Here is a 20,452-nt window from a genome sequence, read left to right as displayed (position 1 = left end):
ACATAGAGCTTCAGTGTTGGCAGTCCAGTCCAGTTTGTTGTCCAGCTGCACACCCAGGTATTTGTAGGTCTGGACAAATTACCAGAGTTTTTTTTTATAATTTGGTGGTAGTTTGTTTTGCCCACTTTAAATCCATCCATCCATCCATCGTCTGCACTTATCCTCAGTAGGGAGGTGGGGGTGCTGAAGCCCATCCCAGATATCTTCGGGCAGTGGGCAGAGGACACCCTGAACTGGTTGCGAGCCAGTCGCAGGGCACACAAAGACTGACAACTCACTCGCTCTTTCACACCTAGGGACAATTTTGGACCGGCCAGTTAACCTGACGTGCATGTTTTTGGAATGTGGGAGAAAACCGGAGTGCCCGGAGGAATCCCACGCAAGCACGGGAAGAACATGCAAACTCCGCACAGGAAGGTAGCTGGATTTGAACCCATGACCTCGGAACTGTGCCACGGACGCTTTAATCACTCAGCTGCTGTGCTGCCCGCTCACTTTTAATATTTTTTTTAAATCTATTGTAGTAAATACTATAAACAAAGTATTTCAAATTAGGAAAATTACTTAATTTTTTTAAAATTTTAATATCTGCAATGGAGATTGCTAACGATGCCAGTTTGTTATTTTGACTGTTACTGAAAAATATGCAAAAAAAGTATAACAATTTGATTGTTTGCCATGAGCGCAATTAAAAATACATTTTTATAGGGGTACACAAACGGGACACAGGCAAATAAATCTAGTTGAGTGCAAACGAATGGTCTTAAACAAAGATGGGCGTTTACACAAATGTTCTCTGATAAATAATAGTCAGCATATACCGCTAGAGTGGATGGTTTGGAGTGGTGCGTGGCTTTGGCGACATCCAGTGGACATATTTAAAACTAAGTCATTGACAAGAAGGTACTCATTTTTTTCTTATGCTTCTTTGAATTTTAAATCTGTTGGATGGCCTGATACGGCCCACATGCCATAGTTTGGCAACCCTTGGCTTAGGACAGGTAGGGATTTCTTATCTACGGGTTTTGTCCTCTGCTTGATCTACTTGATAGTTCAAACTCCATGGATGTCTTTTCTGATTTTAAGTGTTTACTAAACTATCAACTTATTAATTGACACGATCACATAATTTGTTTTCTTGTGTTTTTGGGGGCAGTTACGGGTAGTACAGCTCCCCCCAAAAATGTTTGTTCAGCTATTATTTTACGGTAACTTTTCAACCAAAAATTAGGATTCATTAAAAAAAAAAAAAGAAAAGGAATGACTGTATCTTAGTACATTTTCGTGTGTGCGTGTGTGCGTGTACCTCTGTGATACACAATGAGCAATTGCTCTCCGTGCCCTGCCATGCAAACGACAGCTCCCGGCAGACTGAAGATTTCCTTCTGAACTCCGCCGATGGAGAAAAGTCTGACTAGGAGCGTGCTTGTGGCGACGGCTGCCCAGCCTTGACCGAGGCACAATGCCCTTGCGTCCTCCCCCTTGGGCAAGTCAACCATCCACTCTTTGTTGGTGTCCCAGGATGAGAAGTGAAGGCAGTGCACTTTACTAAAATACAAAAAAGAACAATGTGGACATTAGTTTGGAAAGCTATGAAACCAGAGTGAGGGTTTTATTTTATTTTTGTTGTGTTGCGTTGAGATTTGGAAATTTGGTGGCTTGCCTCAGAGATATAAAGATGGATGTCACTTCATTTTTAATACCTTAACCTGAAACGTTGATCGTTGGTCCAGCTCATTAGCATGACTGTTTCTCAAACACTGCTCTGAATCTTGAAAAATGTAATATCACCCAGTGTGAACCGGTAAAGATTTAGGTGAGATTTGATCCAAATCTGCGGTTTTAGTTACCTGTGAATAGTTTTTTTTTTTCATCTTCACAATATTGCAAATATTTTGCAGAGGGTGTCTCTGATGCTGGGTGTATAATTCATGTGTTTGTTAGTTCTCGTCTCGATTAATGTTTTACTCTGTAGGCTCCTAATATCTGTGGCAACAAAAGTTTGCAGTTGGAGCAAAATGCTGCAGTGAGACTCTTGAGAATGACAAGAAATTTAGATCATATCACCGCAATTTTAGCTGACTTAAACTGGCACCCTGTTTGTTTAAAATGTGAATTCAAGGTTCTGTTGCTAACATACAAAGATGGTCTTGCCCTCTTTAATCATCATTGTTTAGTGATGTCAAATGTTCCTGCTGGAAGCCTCTGTTCCGGAAATGCTGGTCTACTTGTCACTCCAAGAGCCAAGAAGAAATCCACAGGCTCGAGACCGTTCTCAATTTGGTGCTGTGAAAGGCTCTGCCCTCTGAACTAAGATTTGCAACATCAGTGGAAGTGTTTAAATCTAGACTTAAGACACCCTCTCATTCTAAGGCTTATGATTGATGCCGATCTCATACTTTTGTATTATTTTCCTTTCCTGCAACTTGGCTGGTGGCTGAGTGAGGGAGAAGGCATATTCCTGAGTGAGTCAGCGGACCAGCCTCTGGACCTGAGGCATGTGATACCTTGCATTGACAGGCTGACTGAGATGGGCAGCAGCATTGTAGCAGTCTTGGATTTATTGTTGTTGTTGACTCTGTTTTGTCTACTACAGCCCGAGCAACATCCATTGTAGCATGGTCATCTTGGAAGGGGTATTACCCTTCGAAAAGGTTTCTTTATGCTGGACTACTTTATTTCAGATTTTATATATGTCATTTAAAAAGCCTAATGGGCAGCATGTGACCCAATAGCCATGGTCTTGCGACCCTAGTCTTAAATTCAAATTTACTCCTGACTACCTTTTACTTTTAATATAAGAGCTGGCTAAAAAGTAAATAATTGTAGAGTAAATAAAGAGTAAATACATTTTTGAAAACATTAACAGAATCTCTACAGCAGTGGCCATACCTTGCAAGCTCGTCGGTGCTGGGGCAGGCAAGTAACACGGCCTCTTGGGAAACATCCGTCATTGTGTGTCCATACGTGTTAGTGAGGTGCATGGCGTGGTGCACAGCCGTGTCATGAAACTCCACGTCGATGGCGTTGTCCTGCTCGTCGTTGTAACCTCGCACGGTCCCAACCGCGTTCCACATCTGCGGGTGGAATGGCATCGAAAACCCAACTTCGCTTGACAAACTCCCCGTATTTTCCGCACTATAAGGCGCACCAGATTATAAGACGCAAGCCCCGAAAAATAGTCTTTTGTCATATATTTTTCAAATACCGTATGTAAACGTTTACAATTATCCTCCGCTATATCGTGGTTTACTTCCAAATACTTTTCCGATTTTCATTGTACATAGTGTCCTGCAGCAGACAACACACAGCAGAGGCTACCACGGGGGCAGGTTGCAAGGAGGCTTTGTGTGTGAGTGAGGGTTTCGGAGCAGGACGTATATCGGCCCCGCCCCAAAACATACACAAAGGAGCAGAGAAAATAGAAATGAGAGGGGACACATTGTTTATTTCATCCAAACATTCAGTCGTGTTCCAGAGTTGTCCGGGCAACAGTGTCATTTATACTGTGTTCGGTCAGCAATGACGTGTTGTTTTTCTCTATATATGGGCAGAATTTTGTGTGTGCGACTGTAAAAGGCTAGTTTACACTGTCCGTCAAACAGCTGGGGCGGTCAAACAAGTCAATTTGTCCACGAACTAAAAATAAACTGAAGCATGGAGACAGCTAATATTTTAGCGGCTTGTTACATTGAAGATAAATGTATCGATTAAATTGCATTCAGAGAAAAGTCGGGGAGCACATAGAACTGTTAATCATCAATGGGTGGTCCCTGGATGGAAATCGAGTTCGGGAAGCGACTGAGGCGGCGTCTGGAGAGGAAGCAATAGCAAAGCTGCAGGTCTAACAAATTTCCCTACGGGGATGAATAAAGTATCTATCTATCTATCTATCTATCTAACTACTCAAGTTGCTCCGGAGCTTCGCACATGATCCTCTCCAGGAAGATGTTTAATAAAGTTGGTGGATTCACCCTTGTCTCACAACAACTGTGGTTTGAAACCATGTTCTAATGGTACCAGTAATGATTACATAACTGTTGGCATTGGCATACAATTGTTCAATGGTCTGATCTAGTTCCTGGCCAATGTTGTACTTCCGCCCACAAAGCAGCTTACCATAGGCTGCCAATTACTAACAATTTTGTCCATTCAGATGGCCACCGTCCTGTTTGCCAGATCTTTCTGCAAGTCTTTGTCAAGAAGTCTAGTTAGTTCATTGCTATTTCAGTTCTGAAGGGATGTGGTCTATTCCTGGAGACTCTCCGTTCTTCAGCGAGTTAATTGCTGCCTCTACTTCTTCTCTGAAGATAGGGAAGCGGTCACTTTCCCATGAGCCGCAATTCTTAAGGGCCTCAGGGTCTCTCTGTATCGTACTATTGTGTAATGACAATAAAGACCATTCTTTCAACTGCAATTTTGTGTCATTTGTAGTTACTGTAGTTGTAATTTTCTTACAGTCTTGTATAGATTTTGCTATTGTACAAATACTAAATGTTTCTACTTTGCAGGCTTTGACTATCGCGGGACTTTTTTGGAAGGCAAGCCCTGTGAAAAATAAGGGATTATTGTATGACGCACATTTTATTTCTACCGGAAAAGAGAACAAAACTCAAGTCTGCGAGCGCATAACACACACGGTTTTGGTCATAATAGGATTCGAACCCTGGTCGCGACATTGCGCTATGAACTAACCACTGGTACCAGCAATATGATACATTTGAAGACTGCGTTTTGTATGACAATACTCTAAGGCATTTTTAAATGTCATCAGTTTCACTGGTGGTCTAGTGGTTACGTGTCGGCACTCTCACTGCCGTGACCTGACTTCGATTCCCATTGCATACAATGCTTTGCTATTATGATCGGCAATGTTTTTCAATTGATCTATCATTGTCAGATAAGGTAGTATACCGTAAAACCTTGTGTAGTAAATACTGCACGCATTATCAATCCTATCTGGCAAATTCTGCAGTATATAAGGCACACTGGGTTATAAGGAACACTTTAAACTTTCTGGCCAATTTGGAGTTTTTAGGTGCGCCTTATAGTCCGTAAAATACGGTACATGTATCTCGCAGATTATGAGTCACCACAAAATGTTCAAAAACTTAAATTACCATGAAGCGATGACTGAGATGGACAGGGGTGGAGCCTGCTTGAAAAGCTTTTTGGGGTGGGGTCGGTTGTGGCCCTTCGTAGACGGGACGCAAGGGCGGAGGAGCTGCGGTCATCACAGCACTGTCAGCATCGTCATCGTCGCCGAATCGACCTCTGGCCGGCTTTAATGAACAGGAATCTGTGGAGGTATGAGTGGACTATGAAGAAATTACTATTGAACTAAGACCCCATACATTTAGATACTGTATTTTTTAATGTACTGGACCGTTTACATCAGCCAATCACATAGCTTTTGTTGGACTAGGATTTAAATGGTTGGGCAAACGTTTTGAGTCGTTTTGAGTCAATCTACTGGTGGACCCCAGTACTGGTGGATCACGGGAAATTGGTTTCAGTGCTTTGTATTTGTAGGGACACACTGCCAATTAGCAGTCAAATGCAGCATGTTAGCATTACAATGTTTTTCACTTGCAACATCATTGGCATTGGAAAAAAAAGACTGACTTGATACTTTATACGATAAGACAGTTGTTTTATTTCGAGTGGACGCATTTGAATGATTTAGGCTTCCATTGAGAAAAATTGTCACTGTTCGATCACACAAATTAGGAATTTATTTTTCAATGCAGACTGCTCCTAAATCTTGAATCAATTTTGTTAGTTTTTAGTTTATTGAAAAAACTTTAATACAATCCTAAAAGGCTTTCTGAATATTTGGATGTCTTGCCGTATTCGTGATGGGTAGATCATTTTTACTTGCTCAATTTTAAGAAGCTCATATGCTCAAAGTGTGAACACCCCTGGATTTAAAATTTTGGCAAAGGAGCCAAGTGAAATTTCTCCTTTTTTTTCCATTTACCGATACAGTCTTAAATCTGATACCTGGGCAAATATAATGTGGGTCTGTGTGTTTTCTTTAAAAACATTTTTTTTGTACGTTCAATTCGGTCAAAATGTTTAAAATGACAAAAAATAAGCCGTCTTTTAAAACAGTTTCTCAACTGGTGGGTCGGGACACAATTTTAGATTTCAAATCTGCTTTCAGTCGGTCGCGGGCCTTTACTTTGGCAAAATAATGCTAAGAAGAAAAGACCGGAGGGTCACTTACACTCCTTAAAAGGACAGTGTGTAATAATAACCCTAGTGGTACAAAAAACTTCATGAATCATTTGAATACCAGGCAAATATACATGAATTATCATTTCAACGTTAAATTTTATATACTGTATATATATATATATATATATATATATATATATATATATATATATATATATATATATGCCAGGTCAAGAATATTGTATATCTTTTGCGTTGTAGAATCCATACCTAAAAGTAGCTGAAATGTTTGTCTGGCTTTCCTGCTGCGATGCTATGCTCTTGGAACCGTTTTTTGTTCACATTCGACAATACAGTGCCATCTATTAGTCAGTAGATTTCGTTAATGCCCAATCTCTTATAGCTGTACAATCAGTGCGTTTGAGAGGGATCACATCTACTTTTATTGTGATTCTGTTTTTCTACCCATAATATAGGTGTAAGAGTGTCTGACGCCGAAGCACTGCTAGAAGGTACAATAAATGGCTACTTGGTTTTTTTATAGTTTTAAGCATTTTATACAAGAATTTCAGGTGACCCTACCAACCCACTTCACAGCCTCTTCAACCCACTGTCATCAGGGAAAAGATTGCAGTCTCAGACCCAGAACCAGCAGGCACTAAAAAACCTTCTTCCATCAGGCTGTCAGCATTCTAAAATCTCTCCCTGGCCTACCACCTTCTACCAAATCAAAGCATGATTTTTATATGGATCTCTCCATTTTTGACCTTGATGCCATTTGTTACTTGTTATGTGCCTTATTTATGGAACGTTTGCATGCAGAAAATAAAGAGTAATTTAATCTATGCTATGTGTTGTGCATATTGCATATTTGACAAAGTTGAAGCATCTTCAAGTAGCCCAAGGGGTGCTAGATAATAACCATTGAATTAGACAACTTGTCGGAATGCACCAAAAACACACCAAGAGAATTTTCATCATCCAGTATGGCTCCTCTCTTCTTGACCCGTCCTGTTGCCGCTATAACAAAATCTTCATCATCCTCATCTTCATCGGGCCCAGTGACTGCTTTCTTCACGGGCGAGTTCGCATCACTCAATCCATCATCCATGACCCGGCCTTCATTATCATCTTCGTCAAATAGATCGTCAAAGCCTCGCTGTGCTTTTTCTTCAGTCACCTGAACAATCAAAGCATATGGCAAGGCACCAGAGACACATGTCATTTTATTTTAGAAGCTTTCGTTTTCCCATTAGCAGTTCATTTGAACTTGTTCTATTTTATTGTAAGTCTAGAAAGATTAATTGACATCAACAAATATAACAGAAATAGTCGAGAATGAATTACATTGTCGGCTATTGTCATGAGAGATGTTTTTACAAGAGAGTCATCTCTACAGGAATATGATCTCTGCTGAGATAAGCTCATGTGCAAGTGTATCCGTTTAAAGCGGTAACATACAGCGTCAACATCGAACATGCGTACCAAAACTTCTAAAGTTTTGGAGCATCGTCCCCTGGATACAATCAATAAAAAGAATACTTGATAGTAGACCTTGCATATCATGGCAGTAGTGTCCCTCGGTGATGCAACATTTAAAAGAGACCAGTCGGACAGTTCGGTAAGATTCAAGTAACATCCAACCCCAAACGGTTTTGATATCATGCATTGTACATTTTGTACACGTATGTTTTGCTATAAAAGAGAGCTCCAGCGTTGTTTCACATTGTTTTTTAAATCTATATTTCGGGTATATTATACATTTTCTACACATTTAAATAATCGCTGTTGTTTAAGTACATGTATAATTCATATTTTGGTTACGTACAGTGGAACCTCAGGTTTTCGAACGCCTCTCAGTTCGAACAAATCGGAGTCCGACCAAAAATTTCCAGAAATTCTTGCTTCGCTGTTCGGTCAAAAAATCTGAGTTCGAACGCCTGTAAAGCGTGAGTGCATACGCTAGGGTGCGATGCTGAGCGGCGTACGGGTGTAGATCGCTCTTTTCGTGACCAACTGTTATTGCGTGCGGACGTGCTTCGTTTTGCTTTCGCTTTTAATATAGGTGTACGAAGTGTTTTAGCCCCTAATTATGCCTCCGAAGAAAGTCAGTGCAGGCAGCAAAGTTGCTACAGGTGAAAAAAGAAAAGTAGTGCGTACAACTATTGCATTTAAGAAAGAAATAATGGCAAAATATGAAGGAGCAATAATTTTCCTTCCTCCTCCATCCCTCTCCCCACAGTCCACCTGCAGCTTTTGCTGACCACCACAAAGATGAGAAATCCTATTCATAATTCTTTTATCCTTTTTTTTTTAATTTTTACACGTTCATGTTAGCGTAATCTTTCGTACGGAAGATTACGATAACGTGAACGTACGATTAGCCTGGGTTAGCTTTATGTTTAGGGTAAACATTCAGGGTGTTGGAACGGAGCCCAACATTCAGGGTGTTGGAACGGAGCCCCCTTTCCAATGAACCGCTCAACACTTGTTGTGGAGACCCGGGTGCTAAATGACTTGTAAACGACCTGATTTTTTCATTTTTACACGTTCATGTTAGCGTAACCTTTCGTACGGAAGATTACGCAAACGTACGATTAGCCTGGGTTAGCTTTGTGTTTACGTTAAACATTCAAGGTAAACATTCAGGGTGTTGGAACGGATTAAAACGATTAACATTATTTTTAATGGGAAAAATGATTTTGGTGATCAAACAAATCTGTTCTCGAACAGGGTTCTGGAACGGATTATGGTCGAGAACCGGGGTTCCACTGTATTTCAATGTGTGTGGCTAATTTAAAGCAGTTTTAGGAGATCAATTTATATGTGGCGTCGGCTTATATGCCAGTATATATGGTAGTTGAGATTCTAGCGTCGCTGTAAATTTGCAATATCTACAGATGAGTCAAAAACATTCACACAGAATTTAAATACAGCACGTTTTTACAGCAACGAGCGATACCTTTGGAGTTGTGGTTTTAGACACATGTGCACTAAAACCTTCCAGTAAGCGCAGACAGCCCTCAGTGTCTGTGTAAGCAATCTGACTGCCAGATGGGTGCCAAGCTAAACTGCAGACTGTGAAGCCTTTCTCATGCTTCTTCCTGCAACACAGAAATACATAGACATAAGTGAATGTTATTCGTTATCTGTATTTTTTTATAAGAGATTTCCGTCAGAAATAACTTGTGTGTTAAAAAGAATAGTGACGACGTTTTGTTTAGGGCAAGGAGGAAAAAGCGGTCGACTAGGTCGACCACAAACATGGGTCGAGCCAAAGATGTTTGCCCCTAAATTATTATTAACCTCAAAAGGTATCGTGAATAGTTTTAACACCAATTGTGGGACACCTATAATAAATGTTTGGCCACTCGTGTATGCTGCTATGCTAAAGAGTTCATTGGCAGCAACTGCCTGACTCTTACAAAGTATTCTAATTTTAAATAACGGAGGATTGTCATTTAATCCCAAAAGGTTTTGTGATTATTGCAAAACTGAGTCTTCAGAGTATGGCATGGCATATGGGGAATTTTTAAGACTAGAACTAGGCCCAAGATGGAGGATGTCTTTTACTTAAGGCAGTGTCTGGGAGTGCGAAGCTTTAACTTCCCAGAATCAAGTGCAATTGCACCTCCACTACGCTAGAGAAGTAGTGGTACTCTGATTCGCAGTGTTGTTTACACTTAGCCTCCAGTGCATATAGCACAGAGTAAGAGCATCGAGTATGAAGCGGAGATACAAAGCGGTGCATCCCCTCATGGGACTCCATAAAAAAAACATCTAACCTGGATGACAAAACAGGTAAAAAGAGCCGGGGCAAAAAGACAATAGTCTCCTCCCTCAGAGCTAAGACGAGGAAGTTTGACTAAACTTATGCAGCGCTTCACTTCAACCTTGGTGGGAGATGAGCAAAGATCGACGTGCTTGCCATGTTAAAAATGTTGGCAGCGGACAGTACAACGCCAAATAAATTAAGCTGTTACTTCAAGAGATTACACCCCAATTACGCAGAAAGGCCGCCTAGGGTTTTTTCAGTAAAGACATACACCTGAAAGGCAGAAATCTGGCATAAATGGAGGTGACATGTTTCCACAATAATCGAGCAATCCTTGTTTTTCCCCTCCATTATTATGTGATCACTTTAAAAAAGTGACAGAAAATAATTGAGGAGCAATGACTTTAGGTAACTGAAAAAAAAATCTCTGTCCTGCCAGTCATTGCTAATTTCAACATACTATATCAGGGTTGCCCAATACATCAATCATCATCTACCAGTTGATCAAAACAACAGTGTGGGTAGATTGTAAGGGTCATGAAGGACTTTTAATTTGTTTTGTTGCAATGAATGCATGTTAAGAGATCATTGCGCACTCAAAACACAAGACATGACTACCCTGTGGCTGCAACTCCGCAGCAATGAGAGCATGGTGACGCGAGAGCAGCCCACGAACAGCCTGGTCTACGACTGGAGCATAGGCTCTCAAAGATCCAAGTGCACGCCCTTCTAGGGGCACATAACATTAACAAAGTAAACCTCAGCTTATCATCTCACTATGAAATATGTCTCTTGACTGATATACAGGGCAGCCGGTCGGACATCTGACCATTTCTGACACGAGTCACCACGCATGCGCACACAACACCGCCAAAAACATTGGCATTACCGAACAGCCTGTGCTATAGAGTTGCCAAAATAGCCTCCAATGTATTCCTTCTAAATTCAAGAAACGATATAAAAATGAGTGGAAAAGCAAAAGCAAGTAAGCAGCCAAAAACCTACCATTTCCGCACTAAGTGGGAGGAGAAATTCTTTTTTCACAATGTCCCATTTAAAAAGTGATTGCCCTGTCTGCCAGTCCAGCATTGGTATTCCAAAGTTTCGAAATGTGCAGAGGCATTTCCAGACTGATCATATAAAACTACGACACAGATTCTGATCAGCTCTGTTCATTGTTCTAAACAAAAAATGCAGCGTCTCTCCTCAAAGCTGCAGTTCAGCGATTTCAGAAACTTCAATGACCTCGTCAGATCTGGAGCCGCAATGGAAGGCATGCGCGCATCTTGACACTGAACGCTTCACAGACCATATTAAGAACCGTCTGTCAGAGTTTAAAAAACGTTCCCAAAATTTTTGTTTCACTGGAGCCAGTCGCCACATTCATTCATTCATTCATTCATTCATGTGAATCACAGGCATCAAAAATGAAGGCACCGTTCTGCTTAAACCTTTCTGGAGTGGAAGATGAAATATTGAACACCTGCAAGCTGCCATTGAGCTCAAGTCCAGGACTTATGGACAGTTCTGGGACTTACTCACAGAGGGAAAAGAATATGTGGTGTTGTGTAATACACTCCCCTTCCTGCGGTGTCGCTGTATACTAATGCGCAGCCTTGTACTTGTGCTTGAGAACTACCGAGGAAGAAGTGAAGTAAACACTCTATGAATGTACCGTCCGTGCCTGTCTCTGACTACAACCCTACTACATACACAACATATTGGCGACGAGGATGACTTGGATCGGAATCTCACAACCCCTTGCTTTGCTCGAAACCCCGGGTGAGCCTACGATGTTGTACATCACGTGGATTCAGCTACTACAACCCTACTACATACACAACAGTACCCCAACATGAGGAGCTGTGATACCTTCTTGACTGTATCATTCGGCTCCAATCGTTTATGTGTAAGAAGAATTAAGCGAGTCAGCCCCTTCCCACGTGAAGATTATTAAATCCTAATACTGTTCCATTAAGACTGATGCTAATTTGGGAGTGTGCTCGAGGCTGGCCATCAGCAACTACTGTCCAGACTATGCATCTCTGTCTGACTCCATTCAATGCAATCTGTCAAAGTAAGGAAACACAAAAAATGTACTGGGTTGAATTGAAAAAAATACAGGGTCATACAGTAATGCAAGATATATCAACATAGTTGGATCCGTTAACCACTCGGGTCATAGAGGCAACATTTCCTGTGGTGGATCTTGGGCAAGTTTAGAATGGTGGCACCCATTCCTCTCCAAGCCAACATATGGTACATGCAAACAATACTCAATTGGATATTTTCATAAATAAATATGTTTTGCATTTTTATAGACTAGTTCATTTTGCTATGGTCGTTTTAGAAGTAACTCACATGTGAAAAAAGTGGGCACCCCTGCACGAGCTTGTGTTTTAGACTACAAACTGCATTCAGTATCACTTGTGCAAAGGCCCCTACGACTACTTCAAAACAGCAAAAGTATTTCCGGTTAAAATGTCACGTTCTGTTCAATTTGTATAAGGCTATGATAAAATGTATCGAGATATGGATAATGAGTATTAAAAAAATCAAACAAGAGAGACTATGTGACTGTGTGAGAGTAGCTAAAATAATTTAAAAGGGCTACCAGTCGCAAAGATAGTGTAAAGGACTGTACATACCTCTCTAGACACAGTTTGTTTTCAACGTCCCACAAAACTATCAATCCCCCAACGCATGCTGCTGCCAGGAAGTTTCCACATGGCGACCATGCCGCAACATTGACAGGCTGGAAGTAAAAACAGAAAAGCATGTGAACATTTATTTATGACCAAAGAAAAATATGATTTGGTTTAGAAATATTAAAATGGTAGGCGAGTTTCATCTCCATAGCATCTTTCTATCTAGCTATCTACCTACCTTGGTCATATTCCTCAAGAGGGGTGACCGACAGCGAGACAAACATACAAAAACAAAGATAATAAAGGGTAAAAAAGAAAAAAAGAAAAGAAAAAAAACACAAACAATTTTGGACAATGGCCAACCCAAATGCCCAAACACCCAAACTAGTTAGGCACCTCGGCACTTAAGTTGGTCATGCTTTCGTCCTCCAGATGAAATGGGACACCAGAAAGCGGCCATGTCACTCGGGTCGGGGTGACACAACACACTCTTCTGTTCAACAGCAGGGCCCTACAGCTTTCACTGGTTTACCCCTGCCGCAAATTCCATAGCATAGTTAGCACTATATTGGGGTTCGGCAACCTGTGGCTCAGGAGCTGCGTGCAGCTCTTAAGCGCTGCCGAGAAGCTACTTGCCGCTTTTCCAAAAATGTTTACAAATTGGAAAAGATGGGGGAGGGAAATATATTTTTGTTTTGTTTCTGTAGAAGGGCAAACATGACTTTCAACTCTTTCAAATGCTGTGTGTGGAATATATTATTACAATCGTCAATTATCACAACCGCCGTGTATCTGTAACTAAGAGACGAGAGGGAAGATAACCTGGTACAAGTTCAGGTTGGTTTTAATCTTAATATGTCCATTTGTTGTAGCTTTCAATAAATGGCTGCCAATGAATGAGATGTATATCATATAGCATATTATGGCCATTATGAACAGCAGTCTTTCTTCTGGCGTTGCCCCCACTAGTTTTAAACATGCAGTAGAGTAACTACTTCTTAAAAAACCTGGCCTGGACAAAGCTGTTTTCGCTAACTTTACGCCCATCTACAAGTTGCCTTTTATCTCAAAGAACCTGGAGAAAGTTGTGTATGCTCGACTTAAGTCCTATATCGATGAGCATGATGTTCTGTAGGTTTTCCAGTCAGGTTTAAATACTCTGCATGACACGGAGTCAGCACTCCTAAAGGTTTAGCTACCGACTCAGAAAATGTTGTGATCCTTGTCCTGCTGCCTTTGATATGGTGGAGTACAAGATTTTATTATCCATGCTGAAGCACCTAGTGGGCATTTGTGGTCGCGCTTTGTGTTGGTTTAGGTATTATCTAACTGGCAGGACTATGGGCGTAAGCCTCGCGGGTATTGAGTCTTACTCCGATCCTTTGTCTTTTGGGGTTCCACAGGGCTCAATTCTCGGAAGAATCCTCTTCTTTATGAATTTGCTCCTGTTGGACTCCATTCTCAGAAAGCATGGCATCTCTTTTTATTGTTACACTGATGACAGTCAGATACATGTGCTATTAAATAGAAAAAAATGCACCTACTATTAAACACTTACTTTATTGTCTTGACAACATTAAAGCCTGGATGGCCCTACAATTTTTAAACTTTGATGAAAAGAAAACTGAAGTGATTATTTTTGCTCTGAGTGGCTCAAGCTGGCTGACTGCTAACAGGACTAATCTAGACCAAACAAAACTTGAAGCTTTCAGGAGCCTGCATACAAAGCTATATGGAGCTATATCGACAATATTATAGTCATTGCAAAACACGCGGCAAAAAAACAAGAAAAGAAAAGTCACAATTGCACCTATAAAGCAAAGCAAAAATGCAATGCACGCTGTAAACGACAGCAGGTAGTCTTGGCGGACGAATTTTTAGATGATCATAGCAAGTGCCTCAGGCAAAACAGAAGTCCCCCAGCAACACGGTAAGCAAAGTTCTAGCAAAGGTGGGAATCACTGCCTGTGTTTCAACGGGGCGCACCAATGTTTTGGTTCTCGTCATCATCACAGCTCTAGGGGATATGAGATCAAACTGTCCACTTTGAAAATTAATTCTTCGAGATCCATGGCGCGTGGAATATTTTGAAATATATCTGCATGTTTTAGTGACATGTCACTTGATAATCCTACACAGCTGGTGAGTACTACCAAACGGACTACTTGCCTGTTTGACCCACTTCCAGGCTCGCTTATTAAAAGGAGTCCTTGAACCTTTGGTTTGAAAAATTAACAAGGAATCGCTGTCATCATGTATTGTTCCAGTGGCTTTTAAGTCTGCTGTCATTAAACCTACTCTTAAACGACTTGACCTTGATCTCGAAACCGGAGTAATTACAGACCTGTGTCAAACTTACAATTTCTTTCTAAGGGAAATTTCTGCCGGTGAAGCAGACGCTGTTGGACACTTTGAGATCGCGATACAGACGAGATACAGCCGTGCTTTACACGCGGCAAAAAATTCACACGCGGTTGGCCGCGCGAAAAAGTTTTGCGCTGCTCAAAACTTTACACCACGGGTAACCGCGGGCGGCACACGTGGTACACACGCGGATATGACGCGGTACAGACGCGGAACGACGTGGTTACACGCGGGTAGGACGCAGAATTTTAGTGGGTAATCGCGGGTGGAGCAAGGTCATAGCACGTTTGTTCTGCGCCTGTATCGCGGCGTTATCACGTGAATTAGCATGTATAACGCGTGTGACGGTCAAACGCCTTTCTCCGCGTATATACAGCGCGATTTGCCGAGCACGCGTCAGTTGTGCTCGAGACGTCAAGGGGTGAACATGGATCCCCGTCACCGTAGTGACCTTGTCTTAATCCATTTTTATTTCTTGACATTTCTTTTCATAACAAGATAATAAAATAAAAATTAAGAAACTATTACAATAATAACATATTGGCTTCTTCTTCGGTGCCATAGCTTGAAATCTTTATCTTCTCGGGACTGTGTCTCGAGCGGTTATGATTTCTACAGCCCGGCTCGGCAGCTTTTATACCCGTGGTCCACACGCGGAAAGGACATGGAACTGACGCGATGAGGAAGCGGAACAGTCACCGGCGTCTGTTTTGCGGGCATACCACGGATGAACAGCGGGTTGGCCAATTTTGCGCATTTTCTACCGCGGGCAACAACGGGCAAAAAAAAAAAATAAATAAATAAAACATTAAAAAAATTAAAATCGCAAAATTTTACCCGTGATACAGACGCAAACGGCTGTGTGACCGGGCCCTAAAGTACTTGAACAAGTTGTGGCACAGGAGGTGACAATTTTAGGACTGAGAATAATCTTTTTTAATTAATGCAGTCAGGATTTAGGGCTATTCACTCGACCGAGATAGCTCTGGCTAAAGTAACGAACAATTTTCTCCTGGCAATGGACTCTGGCGCTTCATCACTGTCACTGCTGCTGGTCCTCAGTGCTGCTTTCGACACTGTGGACCATTTATTACTAGATTTGCTGGAAAAATGTATTGGTCTCTCAGAAACCGTCTTTTCATGGTTCAGATACTACCTTTCGACGCACCGTTTTAGATATGGTGAAATGACATCTGAGCCTTTTAGTGTTACCTGTGGCGTACCGCGAGCTCAGTACCTGGTCCCCTTCTTTTCAGCATTTATATGCTTCCGTTAGGGTATATTATTTACAAATATAATATCAGTTTCCATTGCTACGCAGATGACCACTGTTCCCTCTAAGCTGCGCGCGTGCGCAATTGCGCACTGCTCGCACATTCTCAGCGCACAAGAAAATCTAGCCATCGCACAAAAATGAGGGCTCAAAATTACTAATTAAGAAGCGACTGAAGTCAAAGTTACAGTGCATGAAGGTAAAAATTCACAGGTTCCCCTGACGTTGTGTCCTAAATGCGGTATTTTGAAGTCAAGTCGAAGGAGAACGAAGTTGAGTAAAGTTAGTGGAGTTTGTCGGGGAACCGGCTTCTTCGGCTCGGCTCATTAAAGGGCTCTTTTCGGGTCCTAAACGGCTTTTCGGGTTGTTTTTGCTTCTTTTATCCCAACATGACCAAATATTATGTAAAATTATGCACAAAATGACTTAAAGGAAGGGGGGATAGAACAAAAAAGAAAAAAAATACCAAAATGAAAAAGTAGTGAAAAGCTGAGAAAAAAAAGAAACAAAAGGAAGAGGAAAAAAGAAGGAACATTTTAGAAAAAAGACAGAAAAAAAGAAAAGAAAGAAATGTAGGAAAAAAGTAAATAGAGAACCAAAAGAAAAAAGTAACAGCTCTGAAAAAATAAACATGAGATTTTTTTTAAAGAATTTAAAAAATAGGTAGGAAAAAAACATGAAAAAAAGAAGAAAAAGTTTGTGTTGCATTCAAATAATTTCCAATTATATCAAGTGAATCTTGTTGCCAACATTGTACTTCCACTAAAAATGTGATTAATTACAGTTCTGTATCTTACAACCGACTAAATCAGAGCCCCAAAATGTTAATATTATGCGACAAAATATATCAGGAAATAAAAAGAAATGGATATCTTGTGAAAGAATTGTAAGAACAAACGACGTTTGTAGGCCGTACAACCTTTGCAATAGTACATGAGTCAATTCATTCAAAAGAGAAAAATAATTTTGCATTGCCGGAAACTCAGCAAAATGTAACTTGATGTCAAGTTTTGGACATGTTTGATAATTAATTATCTTGCCACACTTGGGATTTTGGTTGCTCACTGTTGTTTCAAGCGCTGCTCACCGACTTTGTGTGAAGGCTCAGACTTGTGGAAAATTAGAGGGTACATTGCAGATGACACTCAATTGCATCTTCCCCACTTAATTGTGGAAATTTGGAGACATGCCTCACTGAGATAAAAAGATGGATGTCACTTAAGTTCTTGCACCCCCGACCCTGAAAAACTGGAATGTTAATTATTGTCCTATACAAATGCCGTGACTTGATCTCAAACACTGCTCTGAACATTGACAAATGTAATATCACTCAGAGTGACTTTATCAAAAAATCTAGGTGTCACATTTGACCCTAATATTCCCAAGACAGTTACAAGTTAAGAGTTTACTAACACAGTTTTTTTTCAACATTGCCAAAAGTTGCCCTAAACTGTCCCAGTCTGAAGCAGAGATTGTAATCCATGCGTCCGTTACCTCCAGTCTCGATTACTTTGATGTACTACTCTCTGGTCTCCAAAAATCTAGCATCAAGAACCTGCAGCTAGTACAAAATGCTGCAGCGAAGCTATTAAATAAGACAAAAAAGTTTGATCACATTTCCCCCATTTTAGGTAACATGCAATAGCTCCCTGTCAGTTTAAGATGTGATTTCCTTCGCTCGGAAAATGCTGGTCTGCTAAGTGATCCCAAGAGTCAAGAAGAGCTCTGCAGGTTCGAGAGCATTCTCCATTCGGGCCCTGGAGCTGAGGAATGCTCTGCCCTCTGGGATTCGTTCTGCAACCTCAGTGGAACTGTTTAAATCTAGGCTTAAAACACACCTACATTATATAGCTTATGAATGACCTATATTTCATGTCGATGCTGTCTGTGTATTGTTAATTAATGCCCTTGCAACATCCATTGCAGCCAGGTCATCCTGGAAGGAGGCTTACCCAATGAGCGGCCCCTTCTCGAGGTTTCTTAATTTTCCTAATGCTGAGGTTTTGAGTTTTCCTTGCCCTCTTGCAGGTTTTAGATCTGGGAATGTTGTAATAATATTCTGCTCCGTGCAGCCCTTTTAGAATTCTTGTGATAAAAGGCTATTCAAATAAACATGAACTGTGGCTGTTTTAAAGGGCTTTGTTAAAAAAAGTTGAGTTGAGCATAAATATCAGTTTGTTTCCAGTGTGTGTAACTGCAGAGTTTGGTAAATACCATTGATTAAAAAAGGGAAAATGGTTTGGGCCCCCCCGCGACCCTACTGAGGATAAGCGGTGTAGCTGATGAGATGAGATGGTTTGGGCCCCAATATGGACTTCAGATACATTTAAAACCAATAATTATGTACAAACATGCTGAGAAGTAATTAGGAAGCTTCTTTAGTCTGCCCTCCCGAAAAAACCATCTAAACTTTTGCAATTAAATCTTGGATAGTATAATTTTTTTAAATATCACAGATAATATGGTATGTCAATGTTTTCCTTAAAGTCTATCAATGGCATATAACATGTGCTTGTATTTCATGAAGGAAACAATCAGCTGAATCGACTTTTTGGAGCGTTTGGACATTTTAAAATGCCAATTCCTAACCAAAAACACACTGATGACGTCTACGCCAATAAACCATCTGTGAAAATTCCAGCCTAAACATGCACTATAACCAGCAACCCCTTTCATATCATGGACGGCAAAAACCATGTACAAGCAAAAACTGTAAAGCTTACCTGAGTCAACAGATCGTCAGACAAGGTGCTCACATGATTCCAGGACTCCCTTTCATACAAGTGAACTTTGTTTTCCACAGGAACTGCCAAGAACTGATGGCATACATTGTGCAAACATCAATTAGATAGCAATGACCACAAGCTAACATTTTGGTCCCTTACCTTTCCTGTGCAAGGCTGCCAGGCCAGACGGCACAAGGATTTTGCATTGCCGACATCATTGGTCTTCTGCAGCAGAGACCAACTGATCACCTGAGTCTAAATGGATGCACAAATCTAATCAGATCGACCAGGCGCAGTATCAAACGGCATTATGGGGTTTTAAGTGTTTAGCTGTGTCACGTACCTGCTCCTCAATATTCCACACAACAACTGAGCCATCACAGCTGGAAGACGCCTGTGAAAAGAAACATTTGGAAGAAATTGATGATCCAGGTCTGCAAAGTGCATATAAACTTGGGCTGTCTTGTCAAAGAATGATATTAAAGCTAAATAATCATCAAGATTAAAAAATAACACATGAAAGGTCGCTTAAATATTCTACTCAGGCCCTGACATTCCACATTATTTAAAAAGTAAGCATTATTTATTCAAAAGAAGCATTAATCACGATGCCAAAATTAGTGGTTTAATGGCATTTAAACACCGTGATATGATGAATATGAGAAAATAACACGTTGCTTTAAAAAGCTCATACTACATTCAAAATTATAATGATAAAGTAAAGCAAAACTTTTATTTTGTTAAAGGACAAAAATATTGAAGATAAGCATCAAACAAATTGGGTCATGACATTGCCACATTGCAGTGCTCTTATTGCCTAAGGAGCACAATTATGGTGTATGGTAGGGGTCTGAAACCTAAAGTTCATGAGGAGGGTCAGAGATCAAAATCAGTTTTTAATGCATTTGGGTTCTGCGGGCATAAATATGGGTCAGTGGTTTATCAGGTGAGAAGGGTGTGGGGGAGATATGTTTCGGTACACTGTACAACCAAACAAAATATTGACGTTTATAAGATTGGCTGAATTTAGCCTCATATCAGTTGCATGAAAGATGCTTAAATTTAGCTAGGGTCAGTTACTGTGGAGATCCATTCTCTACAGCGAGCCTGCTCCTAACCAGGCTAAGATTATCTGGCACTTCTACTGTCTCGCATGTAGAAAATGAATGGGATCAATAGCATTTAGATACGACTTTCTTGATATGTTGCATTAATTTAACTATCGTTGTTTAACTAAACTTTGTTGACTTTATAATTACAACAATCATTTTATAGTCATTCATGTAGTAAATGTATTAATGTTAGGCCATGTGTTTTATTGCTATGCAAATGCTTGTTAAATGACTGTCAGAGCTTTGATTAATGTGTATACTTTTTTTAAAGACTTAAAGTGGCGCGAAAAGTGCAAAGATGGTACCAATGAGGTTTTTAAACAATGGAATTATAATATATATAAATATATTTTATATATATATATTATATATAT

At 40.6% G+C, this 20,452-nt stretch overlaps 1 protein-coding gene across 1 annotated transcript in view; it reads right to left on the bottom strand.

The window, feature by feature from the left end:
• wdhd1 (WD repeat and HMG-box DNA binding protein 1) overlaps positions 1 to 20,452 on the bottom strand; it is a 43,408-nt gene that overhangs the window by 14,666 nt on the left and 8,290 nt on the right. The window contains exons 6-14 of the mRNA XM_088333233.1: positions 19,310 to 19,360; positions 19,126 to 19,221; positions 18,964 to 19,056; positions 12,604 to 12,710; positions 9,143 to 9,284; positions 7,144 to 7,360; positions 5,121 to 5,299; positions 2,893 to 3,077; positions 1,307 to 1,548 (exon numbers count right to left, since the gene is read on the bottom strand). Coding sequence (XP_088189359.1) covers positions 1,307 to 1,548; positions 2,893 to 3,077; positions 5,121 to 5,299; positions 7,144 to 7,360; positions 9,143 to 9,284; positions 12,604 to 12,710; positions 18,964 to 19,056; positions 19,126 to 19,221; positions 19,310 to 19,360 — 1,312 coding nt within the window. The remainder of the gene's footprint in view (positions 1 to 1,306; positions 1,549 to 2,892; positions 3,078 to 5,120; positions 5,300 to 7,143; positions 7,361 to 9,142; positions 9,285 to 12,603; positions 12,711 to 18,963; positions 19,057 to 19,125; positions 19,222 to 19,309; positions 19,361 to 20,452) is intronic.

This window comes from Urocampus carinirostris, chromosome 4 (assembly GCF_059441175.1).
Source record: "Urocampus carinirostris isolate Australia breed hairy pipefish chromosome 4, RoL_Ucar_1.0, whole genome shotgun sequence".
Taxonomy (NCBI): Eukaryota; Metazoa; Chordata; class Actinopteri; order Syngnathiformes; family Syngnathidae; genus Urocampus; species Urocampus carinirostris.
This window is presented reverse-complemented; position numbering and strand designations above follow the sequence as displayed.